The 16224-nt window shown below is 33.9% G+C and overlaps 2 protein-coding genes across 9 annotated transcripts; one reads left to right on the top strand and one right to left on the bottom strand.

Annotated features, from left to right (window-relative positions):
- Nucleotides 1–1085: 1085 nt before the first annotated feature.
- Nucleotides 1086–6311, bottom strand: LOC139086986 (uncharacterized). 7 transcript variants are annotated; one of them, XM_070635664.1, is made up of 7 exons: nt 4738–6311; nt 3432–3702; nt 2609–2812; nt 2326–2555; nt 1477–1753; nt 1285–1425; nt 1086–1222 (listed from the first exon to the last, which is right to left on the bottom strand). In XM_070635664.1, exons 3-7 carry the CDS (start codon nt 2780–2782, stop codon nt 1151–1153), a joined length of 894 nt encoding a protein of 297 aa, XP_070491765.1. In that variant the 5' UTR covers nt 2783–2812; nt 3432–3702; nt 4738–6311; the 3' UTR covers nt 1086–1150. The 7 variants fall into 7 exon arrangements, with proteins under 7 accessions (XP_070491765.1, XP_070491766.1, XP_070491763.1 ...); XM_070635665.1 differs by having other exon boundaries at nt 3432–3708; XM_070635662.1 differs by adding an exon at nt 3027–3053 and having other exon boundaries at nt 3145–6311.
- Nucleotides 6312–6585: 274 nt separating this feature from the next.
- Nucleotides 6586–15950, top strand: LOC139087057 (monocarboxylate transporter 14-like). Of its 2 annotated transcripts, none has more exons than XM_070635751.1 (9): nt 6586–6799; nt 12241–12355; nt 13335–13345; nt 13439–13595; nt 13665–13889; nt 14078–14215; nt 14560–15132; nt 15196–15468; nt 15523–15950. In XM_070635751.1, the coding sequence occupies exons 1-9, from the start codon at nt 6788–6790 to the stop codon at nt 15768–15770; spliced, it is 1752 nt and encodes a 583-aa protein (XP_070491852.1). In that variant the 5' UTR covers nt 6586–6787; the 3' UTR covers nt 15771–15950. The 2 variants fall into 2 exon arrangements, with proteins under 2 accessions (XP_070491852.1, XP_070491853.1); XM_070635752.1 differs by having other exon boundaries at nt 12244–12355.
- The last annotated feature ends 274 nt before the right edge of the window (nt 15951–16224 follow it).

The following is a 16224-nucleotide window of genomic DNA, read 5'->3' on the forward strand; positions in this document are numbered from 1 at the left end:
AAGCTGAAATGGATTTTAAAAAAAATTATAAAGCAGAGCTCAAAATTGAGTGGAGCAGTAACTTACCTCCGAATCAATATCCTCGACACTTTTAATGACTTGAAATATTTTCTTACACAATCCAAAATTAAGTATCAAATTAATAAGCCTGGCCAAATATGTGGAAATCAAAGTAAAAACCATTGAATATGTGAGAATGCTATCATTTCGCATGACAGCTGTAGACACATCATTACTATCATAGCGAATCAATGAGAATATGATAGTACACTGAAGAACAGTGTAGCAAAGGCTCAAAATTAGGCAAAAAATGCCAACATATGAATATTTGAAGCTACTTGATGGATATCTAAAGACGTTAAAGCCAAGAAATTTTAAGGTTGTAGTGAACAAAGTGAAATAAAATCCTATAATGCTCTTTTGACGGTCCATGTTATTGCTCTATTGAAACTTAAATGAAGTTCAGGTTTTGTGCATTAAAAGAGTAAAGTAGAAAATGGATTATTGGATGATTAAGATGTACACCATAGTCAATCATTGTGAATAATTTATTATGTTATTTATTGACCATTCAAATTTTGTTAATTATAATTATTTTTGACATTTTTCCGAGTAGTCCATGGTTAGGACGGAGTGCTCTATCAGTTCTAAAAATTCAGCAAAGACCATAATAGAGCTTTGGTTTCTAGTTTCAAAATTTTAGCACATTTTTTGAAACAATCAAATTTACTACCATGAACGTGACGTTGGATTTTGATTCATTTATAAGGCAAAAATGCCGTTCATTCATTGCATTACTCAAGTAACTCACTTCGATCGACCGGGTGAATGGATAAACGTGAGATCTTCACTATTAGACATCATTGAGAGCTCAAAATTGAAGATATGGCTCCGGAATATCAAACATCTTGTTTATCAATTTATTTGGTTCAATAAAATCCAGGTTAAATGCTTAAATTATTGGTTTTTGAGTTTCTTTTCTAAAAACATGTCGAAGAAATTTGAATTTCTTTTGGCCGTTAATTTTTTAAAACAAAATTTGACCGTTATTTTACATGTAATTTTTATTTTAAAGTTAAGTCAATTATAAATTAAATTTACAGATTGGAATACGCATTTATTTCCTTTATTCGATATAATGCATGAACATTCACCATTTTTTGCTAAGAATATCTTGAAAAGTAGACAGTGTGACGTAGTAAAGTGCTTCAGTTGAGATAACCTTTATTGATTAAATAATAAAAATAATTAACTTAATGCGTGTGAATACAATAAAGTTTATACCATCTTGATAATTTCCCAATCAAAATTAATTAAGCCACAGTTGTATTTGACTGCATTCATATTGACGTCCAAAAATATCAAATTTTCGTTATTTGGATGTTTTGAGTAAATTCTTCTAAGAACTCCGTAAAGATTGTTGAGCTTAAAATTGAAATAATTACTAGGCATTAAGCATTTTCAAGTCATACTTACCTCATTATAAGTAGCAGATCCATAATATGAAACTTCTAAAAATACATAATGGAGATAAACCAAAATTGTTACTAATCGAACAACTGGAAATATTGATACACCGGAAGTTGATATGAATGAATAAGCCATTATAATTCCAAAAAGGAGTAGAACAAAAATGGTAACAAATACTTGAATTCCAAAGGCTGTATTTATAGATTCAATAAGTTTGAGGATAAAGCTTGTGATTTTTAAGGCTTGATACTTCATTGCTGACTGGCTTTTCTCGTCAGCGTACCTGGAAATATTGAATTTTAATTAAAGGATTGTCCTAAAAATGCAGAACTTGAGCGAACAATTTGGTGTATTCAAAAAACAGGCCTGCATCTCTAAGACACAGGAAATGCAGACTGTCAGCCTTGGACAAACTATTAGGAACCCGAATAGCTCAGGGTAGAAATCAGTCGCTACGATGCATAAAGAGCAACGTCATTTCTTATCGTTGATACGGCAACGTATCAATTCCCTAGAAAACGCGTATCCCTAGCTGTTCAGGATACAGCCGCAATCTTCAATTTCCGGTTTCTTATCCTTTCCGTTATATCTTATTTAACCCTACGCGGGGTAGGCTGGGTAATCCTAGGTTACGCTACCTTTATTCATCCGAGGTACCCTAGAATACTGTAGAAGGAGTAAGGTGGGTTAAGTACATTAAAAAGCACATCTGACTCGGGTAAGATAGGGTAGTATATCCCGGATAGATCAAGAAACCGGTAACAGATCAGCGCATCTAAAATCCAGGAAATGCAGGACTGAAGCTCTTTGTCCAAACCCTAATTCTAATAAAATCAAATTAAAACAAAAACTAACATCAATTTCTCCTTAAACTTGATGATCATCATCAGAAGTAACTTGATGATTCCAATATAAAATTCAATTATAATATATGTCGTAAATCCAGTATAGACAAAGTCAAATGATATCGTTATATTTGGAAAAAAGAAAGATAGGAACACAATTGAGGATGATTTTACAGTCCAAATTATCACCATGACTGAAATATCTTTACGATAAGAAATATTTGTGCCAAATTTTCGTAACTGGAAGTAAAAATGATTAACTTAATTCCAATACTTTGTTTCCTTTGTCTCACCATTAAATCCAGTTCCTCAACCAGTTGCATGACTTTTATTATTCTTCTAGACAGTCCGAAATTAAGTGATAAATTTATAAATCGAGCGACAATTGTTGAAATGAGTGTGGCTGCAAAGGCAAGTGCAATAATCTTGTCCACTTTTTCTATTGCACTATTAACACTGGCGTCCATGTAAGCAGTTGTAGACAAAATATTATAAGACTGAAATATGGAATAGGAAATGCTTAATAAGAAGCAAAATAGTCCAATAAATGAAAATTGAAAGCCATTTTGAGTATATTGCAGCACACTGAATCCAAAAAGTTTCAAAAATCCATCATAAATTGTGAAAAATTGTCTTAATGGACTTTTGTTGTAATCCATACTACTGAAATATTGTGTCTTAAATAAAGAGTTAAAATATAAATAAAATTACTTTTTATGGTTAGCAAATGAAGATATCCTTCAAATTATAAATGGATGTTGTTAATTATTCATAATGTTATCATAGATCATGAAACCGCATAATTGAATTATACTAAATTAATTTATACCTAAATTAATCGACTGTTGCTCATTATTGTTAATTCAGGCATTCTAAATTGTAATGTTGTGGACAATGTTTGGATTCTAGTCATATCTATAGCACTCTATGTTATGATTGACAATTTGGTCTATAATAGGATTGGAACCCACAGCCTGACGAAATAGAGGGCAACATTACTATTCGATCTACTGACTGACGACTCTGCCATAAAGACACATTACTCTAGCATTGGCAGATTCTTCTACATATGGCTTGATACACTAAAATTCTATTCTAATCCAAAACAACACTCACAAAAAAGCAAGAGTGAAAAGATTCAAGTTTTCGGCAAGCTGTTTCAGGCGGATGCTCAAGATTTGGTGAAATGATAATCCCGAGAATTGGTCTTTAAATGACAAGTTTTTGCAGGATCTAGATCATTTGAAAATGTCATTGCTTGGATAGCATCTGCGTAGATTGTTGTAATGATTGAGAAATCGTTCTCTGATGAGAGTCGATCTCACTTTCTCACATAATAGTCATAAAAATATTCGGTCTGTTGCTTAACCACTTGGTACACTGAGGTCTAACTCTAGCATTATAAGATTCCCAAATATAGAGTCCGGATCATCTGGCAGAAACTATGGATTCCATGGATTTTGTGGAATTTGTGGAATCCATGGAAAAATTTATGGAAATCATGGAATTTATGGAATTTTTGGTGGAATCAATGGAATCCATGGAAATTATGGATTAATTCGTGGAATCCATGGATTCGATGGATTTTTCGATAGAATCCATAGATTCGATGGATTTTTCTATGGAATCCATCGAATCTATGGATTGATTTATGGAATATGTTGATCCTATGTAATTTGTGGAATCCATCGAATCCATGGAATCCATGGATTGTGGAATATAATGAACTAATCATTAAAAAAAATTCTAAAATAGAATCCTCAAATTATATTTATCTTGTTTATTGAATTTTAAGTATACGGTTAATAGAATTTCATCAAAATTTCTGGAAAATTCTGCGTTTTCATTACCAAAAATGGAAAATTACTGTTTATTCTAAGGTTCATCAAATTTTCTAGACTGTTTGTACAAGGAAAAATTATAGTGAGCATTTTAAAATTTTCATGCGCCTATCAGTTATTTCGGACTAATTTGTAAAAGGAAAAAATTACAGTAAAATATTTAAAAAACCATAAAAAGTTATGAATTTTTATAAAATAGTTCCATGTATTCCATACTCCATGGATTCCATAGATCCAATGTATTCCACAAATTCCATAGGATCAACAAATTCCATAAATTAATCCATAGATTCTATGGATTCCATAGAAAAATCCATATAATCCATGGTTTCCACGAATTAATCCATAATTTCCATGGATTCCATTGATTCCACTAAAAATTCCATAAATTCCATGATTTCCATAAATTTTTCCATGGATTCCACAAATTCCACAAAATCCATGGAATCCATAGTTTCTGCCAGATGATCCACTCCCCAAATATATGACTCCTTGCCATCCTTGAATGATTGAGAAATCAGAAAAAACTGATTTTGATGGGAATCGAGCCCCCGTACTAATACAGATATCCAGTTTATTACCCAGTCACTCGATCAAAAGAATCCTTACTCTCTGGACTGACAGATTCATCCATAATGACTTCATATCCCAGATTCATCTCTGCTCAGACACTATAAATACTATATTACACAATGCATGCAACTAATCTAACATTGTTTTGAACCAGAACATTTCATATCTGCATAAAATTCTTTTATATACTGCAAAAAATGAGTTATGAACTACTGCCCTAGAATTAACGTATTTAATCTTTATTAATTCAAGCCTTGTCAATTCACACAGCTGATACAAAGAAAATCTAGGTTGAACATTTTAAAAATATATTTTTTGTCTTTATATATTCATAAATATTTATAAAAGAAGCGGAAAATTCTTTGAACTTGTTTACGCATTTTACAACGTCAGCAAAGTGAAATAAATAGCGTAACAAGGAATATACCTTAAAAATATAAAGTTTGTAATTTATAGAAACTGTTTTGATAATAAAAAGTGTAGGTACAAATATTATTGGAAATTGATTAAGTATGGAAGAGTTCAGTTAGTCCGTAACGACAAAAATCTACTTTTTGACCTCTTCCTAAATGACAAAATTTCCATTGTAAAAGGCAGAGGAGGACAAATTTTTATTTTTGCGGCACACTTTGGTGGTAAGCCTCGACCGAAATCGCATATGGTTTCCGGCGTATGGCAATTTCTAAGAATTTTTTACCACGTCACTCAGGTTACCCAGCACTGGGACAAAGCGTAATGAAATCTCAAACTCCTCCTTCTTCTTACTAAGAGTGTTACGCTATAGGTGAATTGCTCTTAAGGTCGTGATACACTTGCAAAAAGCGCACACAAGTGACCCACATAGCCGCGGAACACAAGTGGCTCACCTCTGGTACAAGACGTAACAAAAGCTCAACTTGGCTTCCCCTTGGCCCTAATATTGTTACTTAATAAGTGAATTGTCTATCGGCCCCTAAGGGTCATGATGGTAGACTTGATAATAACGTTCACTTATTACGTTCAGTAAGGGGAAGGGGAAGGGAAAGGAGGAAGAGAAAGGAGGATGGGGTGGATGATGTTCTATACCTGATTTAAATAGCTGCAAGAAATTGCGAGAATTCTATTGTTGAGTATTTAAAAAGTTCGTTATTCTGTGACTCAGTAATGAACAGCAATCTGTGTGCTGCGGCACTGAAAATACCATGAACCCTATGCCGTGTACGATTTTATTTGAAGCTGACCACTAAGGTGTGCCGCAAAAAATAAAAAATTGCCCACAACTGCTGTTAAAAGTGCCGTAATAATCGAACGATCCCTACATAATTTCTCTCACAACTGATAACTTGATAACTTGCTAATGCCTAAGCGCCCTAAATGAATCATCAATGATAATAAATTGTATGTATACATTTCCTCATATCTTAATCAAAAATATCACAAAACTATATCAGTCAATAAAATTAAATTTATTTTATGATGATTGTGATGATTGTCTGGAGTTCCAATTCGTCAAAAAAAAATTCTCAATTATTTATTGACAACGTATCTCGCGAGAACTAAACAAACAAATTAATTTTTCAGTCTATATTATTGGCAAAGCTGCTTACACGCTTATCAATGAACTAAAATAATGAATAAAAAAAAAAAAACACAAACATTTTAAAAACATTGCGTCTATTAGCTATCAAGAGTGATATCTTGTACATATACATTTGTTAAAATTATAATTTGATTACAGAAGTCTTCATTTTCATTGTATTTCAAAATTTCGCAAGACCCAAGTCAGTCATACATACATTCATATAATGTCAGTTCTCTTTTTTATAATCATTCATTTTTATGTCTTAAATTTTCCGCTCATCGGCTCAGTTTGAGAATTTATTCCGATGTGTATGGATCACTTAGTTAATTAAATGCGAAACTGTATAGTCACATGTTCGATTTTAAAGGAATTTTGTTGATATAAAAATCGATAGTGAAGATTTTTTTTTTATGTGACTCAATTTTGATCCAAGAAAAGTGAAAAAGGAAATTAGATTAATTTTAAAAAAAATTTATTAAAAAAGTGCAATTGAAAATATGGAGAACAAGGTAGAGCAATTGAGGACAAAAAATATATTAAAATCGTACTGTTCATTACACTCCGTAAATTAATTAAGATGAGATGACAGAAAAAAGGAAACAAAATAAAGTTAAAAATTTTCGTGTTGTTGATTGAGGGAATTATGCGCAGTTTTGTCTAGTGATCAGAATTGGATTAGCAGAAAATAAGCAGAAAAATAACGGTTAATTTTTTTTTTGAAAATTAACGGCAGAAAAAAATTTCAAAAATAATGTTTAAATTTTTTTTAAAAAATTAACGGTCGAAAAAAAAAATCAAAATTCCAAAAAGAATAAAAATACGAGACTTTTTGCAAGAAAAATTGAAAAATCATTAATTAAAGTATTCAAATATGAATCTATTGCTGATTGAGGAATTTACGAGCATTTTTGCCAAAACAAACAAAATGAGTCAAAAATCGTTTTAAAAAATACCGGTGAAATTTTTTTTGAAAATTAAAGATTGAAAAAAATTCAAAATTTCAAGGGGGCCAAAAATACGTGAATTCTTTTGTATGGAAAATTGAAAAAATCATCAATTACCTTGATGGCCTCAACTGAAACAGCGAGTGGCATACGGATTATGTCATTTTCAAAAAAAAAAAAAAAAATTGACGGAACACTGGTGTGCCACGGTACACAGGCTGCTCACCACTGTTTTAACCTATTTAACCAGAAGTGGGCAATCTTTTATTTTTCGCACACGTGGTAGAAAGCCTCGATCAAAATCTTACACGGCGTACGATTCATGGTATTCCCAAAGCATCTTTGTAGCTTTTTAATGTGCCGCCGCACATCACCACTGTGCTAAATCAATTGATAAGCCAGTTTCCAGTGATACGGACCTAATTCCATTAACCAGAACTCTATATTGAGATCTCTTACCTCAGACAGTCAGCCAGATCAAAGTGATATTCCAAGCATTCCCAAAAATCCGCTAAATATATCAATGTGGGGTCAAACAAAGAAATTGCTTATTATTTTATTTTTATTTTTAAAAATTTCATTCAACTTTGATAATGAAATCGAAAATAAAGAGGATTGTCCTATAGACAGTTAAGTAAGAGGTCGGTAAAAGGTCGCAGAATCCCACAATCAGCCGATTTTTTAATAAGTTCTCAATCTAATCTTATCGACAGTCTGTATTTTTGTGCTACAATCAAATTGTTCAATCAAGTCACTTGTCGATGGAATTGATAAACAGTAAATTTTGGATTATAAGCCTTAATCTCCCCTTGTTGGACTTGATTTATTAATATATTATTTTTGAGAGTGCAGAATATAAATACTGTTGACAGAAAAAGCTGCTCGCTTATCAAAATATTCAATCGTTGAGACTGTGCGCGTGTCAATTTTTTTTTGGACTTTTAATAGACACACAAATTAAGAAATCATAGATCCTCAATTATTCAGAATCATAAAATTATTATGTGTAAATATGTTTCAATGATAAATATTCGAAGACGTTGATAAACACAATTTTATGGCTCCAATCTTTATATTCGATATACTAAAACCCATAAATCATGCTTGCGTATGGAAAAATACTCCCCGAATTATTTATTTTCTTATCATATTTGCTGTGAAATTTTTTTTTTGTAGGTTTCGGTGTTAATTCCAAAAATAAATTGTGACTAAATGCATTAATAATACATCTTTCCCGAGAAGCATATTCATTTCCTGTCCTTGATTGTGATCCATTCAAAAATTACTATTTTGGATATATATTGTTGAGAAGAACATGACGCGATTAGTCTACCTTAGTTCTAGTAATGAACTTGACATACCATCGAAATAACATCCTCAAATGTTAAGTTTATTTCTAGATGCATTTAAGGTCGACGAATCGCAGCGTCTTCTACTGGAAGTTATTAAGAAAAGGAAGCAATCTAAGGTATCAATCAATATTTAGGCGAATCTGCCAATTAGAGACCTCTGTGGGCGTGGGGTTAGGCAATAAACCGGATATTTCAAAAGTTTCCTTTTTGTGATAATGCGGAATCGATTCTCATCACAGCGCTCATTCCATTGAGTGTCGTTTTTGTCGACAATATGACAAGAATTCTCACAATACTGAGAATATATTCTCGATTGCCCTTTGGAGATAATGCTGATGACATTACCCCGGGGAGAATTCAGTGGAGATGGGTGTTTGGAGATCAATCCCCTTATTCTCCTCTTTTTGCAAAAAAGAGCGATTTTGGCGATTTCAGATCGGTTCTAAAAAATTTCAAAATCCTTCCCATCAAAGAATTTCTGGTTACACTTCTTTTTTGGCCATAAAAATTTATCTAAATCAGTCTTCGCGGTAAATCTGGGCTATATAGCATCTTGTTGATGAAACAGCGATCGAAAAATGACGTAGTAGTGACCTATCGAACTTGTTGTGCTTTTCGGGTATCAAGTAGACTATTGAGAATTTGATTGGTTTACTGTAAAATAACCCTGTAAATTAGATTAATTTTCTATGTCAATATCCATGCTCTTTGAGCATTTACAAGTACTTTGGAACTTTTCATTTTTGTTACTCTTAATCACGTCTCTCAACACGAACATTAAGGAATTTATGGCTATTTTTAATATTTACGTATGGAATGAAAATGAAAACAAAGCCTGAATTAATGACTTTCACGTACGTTCAAGGAGCTTGAATAATCATTCACTTTGTTGACTTCCTGAAAATACTTCTATTGTCATCATAAATTTTACGAGCTTTTTAAGCTGAATCAGATTACGCTGCTTTCAATCAAAAATAATCAATCGATCATGAACTGTCACGTTGTTCCTTTGAACAATTTTATAAATGTATTAGAAGAGTTTTTAAATCACAAACTTTGTAGACATAATTCAATAAGTCGAATAAGTGATAATTAAATAATCAATTTGATTGCGGATGACTGGAAAATATTGGAAATTAACGACTTTTTCGCATTGAAAATTGCAAAATTTTTGTGCAAACTTTAGATTTTATTAGAAACTGCAATTCTGTTCATTCTAGTAATTCTCGTCTCAATTAATCGATTCTTACTCATAATCCGTTCCTTAATGTATCTGTTGGAATGGGATTCCTGCAATGGTTGTATCATTAAGAGTGTACCAGTGAGGGGGATACAGAAAATGTACAAAATATATAGGACAATTTGCCATTAATTCGAGTAACTCACGATAGCTCAGTGGTAGGAGTGTGTAACTCGAAATCGGAGGACGTGTGTTCGAGTCTAAGTCAGGATCTTTTATTCGCAATTATACTTTTTCTGTCAGATTAACTGAAAATGCTCAGAGCTTCGATTTCACATTGATCTTCGTTCATTAACCCTAATAAACTTAGAGTTGTAAAGGTTGTAGAGATAAAGATGTATCATAATACCCACTTTGGTCCGTTAAAGCAGAGCCTGATGAAGTAGAGTCGACTATAGACGACTTTTCCATACAAAATCCCATTTGACTTTAAATTCTGTCTTAAAGCATTTTCTTTGTCTGTTGGGGTAAGCAGTTGAAGTATCTAAATTTCCAAAAAAGTACGAAATTAGGAACTGCAGCATTAGAATCAACGAATTTCAAATTATCACAACAAATCCAATCCAAATGACTAGGCAATCATTTCACAGCATCCCTTAAGTACTTATATGATACTTTAGATACTTGAGGGAATATCCAAATTAATCAGAATTTCTACAAATTTGAAATGTTTCTACAGATTCGCATTCGCAGTAGCTAAATTACCCTTGAAAATTATGTAACCAAATTTTAAGATACCCAACAGCTTCCTCCTCACAATTTCTCGCTATCTTATCCAAACTCATCTGTCAAGTGCATAAATTTCATTCTAACTTGACAGATTTAATCCACTGTTGTCATAAAGAACTCCGCAGCACATTACATCACGACATATTTACCCTGAATATTTGGCAAATAACTTCATAATTAAAAATTTCGCATTCTTTATGCTATCTCTTAAAATTCAAATCGTCATAATCACGAGAAATTCCTTATCGGTTAAACTAAATTTAGCAGGTGGGAAAAAATATTCAAATATAGTCAACCGAGCCCCCAAATCTGATAAGCCTTAATGCGTTTGTAAACTTTAAAAAAATTTACGACGCAAAAATTAATCTTGTGATTTAAAAATTGTTTTTTGGGGTAATTTAGATAGAGCAGTGTTGTCTATACTGTGTGGAGCCGGTTTTTTTGAATATGCCAGGAATTTTATGAAGGGTGAGGGTTTGGTCATGGCTAACCACCAAAGCGTGCCGAGGTACAAAAGAGTTTGGACAACACTGGGATAGAAGCTTGATAATTTTTAGTCCTGCTGACGAATTTGGTTTGGAATAATAATGACTAAGTCAATAAGATGCAGCAAGCTGTTTTTGATAGGACAACTTGACATATTGTCTAGTTATTAATTGAAGATAAGGTGGACAAATGTCATTAGTCGACTGCAGGTCTAAATAATAACTAGACATTATGACAAGATAACCATTCGGAGTTCTATTTGTGTTGATGCCGCTTTCTTACTTACTTCCTTGGCTTTACTGATCAATTGTGATCCATGGACTCCTTTAGTTTGCGTCTGAAGCTATTTTATGGCCAAACTCATGAGCATGCCTCCTTGTAAATTCGGTAAACCAGAGTTAAACTGGCCTGAGATCTGATTTTCATCCCATCTAAGCCGTGTGCTTTTCGGCTATCTCCTTCCTTACTCAATTTGCTGCCTAAAAATACCAATTGTAATCCATGACTTTCTAAGTTCTATTTCTGTTCATGAGAAAATATAAAATATCCCTGAAAATAACTTATAATTCCGTCCGTAGTTCAAATGATTGTTTGTAATACTTTAAGAATTGCCTTGTTATCATCAGTTGCGATACTTTTATCGCTGAAACTTTCCAAATTTACGACCTAATGAAGCACGTGCGAATAATGAAAATATTTTTGAGAGTTTCTTACGAAAAATTTGGTTCCAAAATGATTTGTAAACAGATTAAGTATCTCTGCTGTACATGAAGCATGAGAAGGTTTTATAAGTTTGATAATTTAAACAGTCTCAAGTTCAAGAATGAGTCAATACCATAAATACTTAATTTCATAATGAACTACTTGAATTGTCGCTCATTTCACCGTACGAGGCACTCGATAACATTAAGTATTTGTTAATCAATAATAAAAATCTGTCAAAATTCTCATCAGCTCATAGAAACAGTCTTAAAAAAGTTGTACAATTACGGTCTGTAACAAATTACATACTTAAAAGAAATGAAATCGATAAGAAAAAATCTGTGATAATTTTATAAATCGATTATGACAAATGTTGCCCTATATACATGCTGTATATTCATAGATAAAATGTGTAATGAACTTACTTAAGACTTAAAAACGATAATCGTGATGATTAATTGATGATTATGTTGTGTCGTAAAAATATTTATTTCTAGCAGACTGATAACAATCATGAGGAGGCGACGCGGCTTACAGTGGAATATCAAGATACAAATAAAGCTGGGGACGAAGCAGTGAACTATAATGAACTTCCTCCGCCTCCTGATGGTGGTAAGTACTTGCTTAAGTGACAAGAACGGACAATGAGCATGATGATGTTAATAGCAACAAGATTGAGGATGTGACTCTAACATACAAGCGTACCCGATTGGCACATATTGTGTTGACGCTATAGCCACAAGACAGCATTGCACTTAGAACCGAGTGACAGGTTGGCAAATTTGGAAGTTTTTGTCAACTGGCTGCCACTTGGTTTTAAGCAGAGTTGGCAGGGCTTTGAGTGTCCGGACTCTAATAGTCCAAAAAGTACGAATTCCATGTTTTTTGAAGTCCGATTCCACAAAGTCCTCCACATTGGAGTCCTGCCAACTTTGGTTCTAAGTATAATGCCGACACGACACCATGACTTCAACATTTCAATATGTGCCAATCGGAATATGCTCAATGGGGAGCTTTCAGTACTAATGTGCATGCTCACTAGGTACCGTAAGGGGCCGTTCACTTATTATGTTACGCAAAAAAAAAAGAATTTCAAGACCTTCCCTCGTTACAAAATTTCCAATAAGTGTAATAATAAGTGAACGGCCCCCAAGATGCTCATTAAACATGTACTCGTATGTAACGACCAGAATTCGAAGTCGACCCGGATTTTGTGTGGAAATATCGACTAAAGTCTACTAGACTCCATTTAAAATTGGAATCGACTTTGAAATCTGGTTAGGACTCAATCATAATGATTGAGTCATTACTCATGGTACGGTCATTCAGTTGAGCATGCTCATTGGCTGATTGGCACAAATTATTCTTGGAAGGCAAGTTGCGGTGAAGCTGCGGTGAACTGGTAGACATATGACATCCAAGTGGTAATTTTCATGTTAATTGCCATAAAAGCAGCACTTACACAACAAAAGACCGCCACCTAAATCCTATGAAATACTTGTGCCGATCGGGTTGTCTGTCAGCCTTCAAATACACATTGCAAAATAATGAATTTATGATAACAAAAATATTTTTTTCTTCTTTTTTATAGGCTACGGATGGGTAATATTCTATGACTGATTCAGAGCAACTGATCGCTTATTCATAATATTATTTATTTCTCTTCTCATTCTACTTCCTTCAATCTACAAAAAGGTCATCGTCATTGCATCGTTTTTCTGCAATTGTATTGTGGACGGAATAGTATATTCGTTTGGTATTTTCCTCGACGATTTTTGTAAATATTTTGATGTAGGCAAAGGAACAATATCATGGGCCGGCAGTTTACTCTCGGGAGTGTACATGTGTGTTGGTATATGAATGAAAAAAATACGATAAAGTTTACAAAATTTTTCTCACTCTCAATTTTATCTATTTTTAGGTCCAATTGTATCAGCACTAGCAAATAAGTATGGATGTCGTGCGGTGTGTATTGCGGGTAGTATAGTTGCAGCCTTAGCATTTACACTTAGTACATTATCAACGAATGTCAAAGTGTTTTTTATAACTTATGGTGTTATGGGTGGTGCTGGATTTGGTATGATTTATCTGCCAGCTATTGTATTTGTTGGATATTATTTTGAGAAGAAGAGATCGTTGGCTACAGGTGAGTTAAACTGTTTTTGTGGTTGGCAACCTTTTTGTGTGTCACGGCACGACTTAGTGACAAGCCACGAGTGAAACCGCACGTGTCATATGGTTCTTGTGATAAACTAACGTGTCGTGGTCCAAAGGTTGTCCACCTCTGTTCTATTTTATTGACTTCCAGTGCATTAATTATATGAAAATTCATAGGAATTGCTGTATGTGGCAGTGGATTTGGTGCCTTCGTATTTGCACCACTTTCATCATTTCTATTGGAAACACTTGGTGGATGGAAAAGTGCTAATCTTGTACTTGCATGCATTCTTTTGTGCTGTATCGTCTGCGGAGGTAAGTGATCCTGTTCAAAGGTACAGGGCTTAGTTGGGGCGAATGTTACTTGACTGGAGTAATTCTGGCTAGAAGTTGCACTCGGCCAGCATATTTTTTATGGAACTCTAGGATCTAGAGGCTGGCCTGTACTTCCTGTATTATATACATGCACAAGCCAACAGTTTTATCCGTACCCTAAGTGCGCCAAAATCTCCAAGCCTGCGGAAAACATCGATTATGTTCTGCAAGCCTATAGTTTATTGTCAAACCCTAGTAATACCCTATTCTAAGCCTTGTGCCTTTGAGGATTCCCCTCCTATTCTTCTAATCCACAATCTTTACAATTTCTCACATCCTCACAGCATTGATGCGTCCACTCCAATGGCCTGAGGGAGCAAACATCAGAGAACTTCAACCACTTAACCTTGATCCCGGTGTACAATGCTCAAATTTAGCCATCGATAGAATTCCAACAAATTCAGCACTCCCAACAATTGTAGAGACAAAAGTAAGCAACTCTGTGGTCAATCGAAGCATGATGGAACTAAAAGTCGAGGAAAAGCAAAGAAGTCGTTTGAACTCAGAATCAGACATTGAAAGAATGAGACGTAGAAAAAGTTCAGCAACAGGATCAAATAAAGCATCTCGTACAGAACTTGATAAGGCAGTGCCAGTTATGTTGAGAAAGGATGTATTTTATTCTGGATCAGTACAAAATCTTAAGGAGTTCCAGTCACAAAAGTCATTGACTGCCTATAGAAATTCAATAATTTCACTTAATAAGCTTCACACAGGTGAAGTTGAGAATCGACAAGGATTAAAAGTAGAGGAAATGGATGAAGCTAAGGGATGCAGTGGAATTCTTGGATCCTTAATGGATGTTAGTCTGCTTAAAGACTGGACTTTTATGTTTTTGGCTGTTTCTAATTTATTTGGTAGGGATTTGAACTTGATTTACATTTCAAGCATATAGACTTAACTCTAAATTATCAATTCAGGTATGGCAGCACTTTTCGTTCCATTCTTCTACATCGTCGATTCCGCAAAACAGCTAAATATTGAAAATCCATCATCGTTGATTTCAATTATTGGAATTACCAACACATTCGGTCGTATTGCATGCGGTTATGTCGCAGACTTCCCAGCAGTCAATTCACTGCTTTTAAATAATTGCTGTCTTGTACTGTGTGCGATTGCACTTGCTGCTGTTCCTTTATGTACAACATATGCTATGTATATGATAGCATCTGTGGTATTTGGAATTGGATTAGGTATGGATTTATTAATTTTGGCTAATTCAGGCTATTTAAGTATAATTTTTACAGCTGGTTACATGTCACTTACATCCATCATCCTCGTCGACCTTCTTGGTCTCGATAAGCTTACAAATGCATTTGGACTTCTTATCATGTTCCGTGGTGCTGCAGCTATTTTTGGTGCTCCTCTTATTGGTGGTATTTATGACTTAACAAATTCATATTCAGCATCATTCTTCGCTGCTGGTGGATTATTTGGTGTTGCAGCTGTTTTCAGCTTTTTAGCTCCTGTGGTGGCAAAATTTAAGAAAAGTTAAAGATTTTTTTTGTATTTTTTTAAGGGACCGGTCAATTATTACGTTAACGGATTTACCTTCCATCTCCACCTCCTGAACGTAATAAGTGAACGGTCCCTAATGGTTCAGTGGTGATTTTGTTCAATAATTTAAATTAAGTCAATAAAATGCTATATTTTTACTACTTAGTAATAAGAAGAACAGCTGTGTTTTTATTGCTGAAATTTGAGATTGCTGTCTGTTTTTAGGACGGTAATAATTCATCTAGTTCCAGTGGTAGAGAACCTGTGTGACGCGGCACACTAGTAAGCAGCCAAAGGTTTTTGGAAATGCCATGAACCGTATGCTGTATGCGGTATCAATCGAGCCTTACCATCAAGGTGTACCGCGAAAAATAAAAGGTTGTGTACCACTGATCTAGTTCCATCTAAAGTGTGGAACAATTTACGAAGCACAAATTGATGGAAGGCCTCAA

This window comes from Chironomus tepperi, unplaced genomic scaffold (genome assembly GCF_022539635.2).
Source record: "Chironomus tepperi strain 1889 unplaced genomic scaffold, CSIRO-AGI_Ctep_v1 contig_93, whole genome shotgun sequence".
Lineage (NCBI taxonomy): Eukaryota > Metazoa > Arthropoda > Insecta > Diptera > Chironomidae > Chironomus > Chironomus tepperi.

What these genes read in the sequence shown, in the direction of transcription:
- LOC139086986 (XM_070635660.1), bottom strand. Translation starts at nt 2,974, where the DNA reads ATGGATTACAACAAAAGTCCATTAAGACAATTTTTCACAATTTATGAT. An exon ending in TTGAGGAACTGGATTTAATG is followed by an intron (nt 2,556 to 2,608) that starts GTGAGACAAAGG and finishes TTTTACTTCCAG; the next exon opens with TTACGAAAATTTGGCACAAA. An exon ending in ATTGGGAAATTATCAAGATG is followed by an intron (nt 1,223 to 1,284) that starts GTATAAACTTTA and finishes TAATCAATAAAG; the next exon opens with GTTATCTCAACTGAAGCACT.
- LOC139087057 (XM_070635751.1), top strand. An exon ending in GGGAGTGTACATGTGTGTTG is followed by an intron (nt 13,596 to 13,664) that starts GTATATGAATGA and finishes ATCTATTTTTAG; the next exon opens with GTCCAATTGTATCAGCACTA. An exon ending in GAAGAGATCGTTGGCTACAG is followed by an intron (nt 13,890 to 14,077) that starts GTGAGTTAAACT and finishes GAAAATTCATAG; the next exon opens with GAATTGCTGTATGTGGCAGT.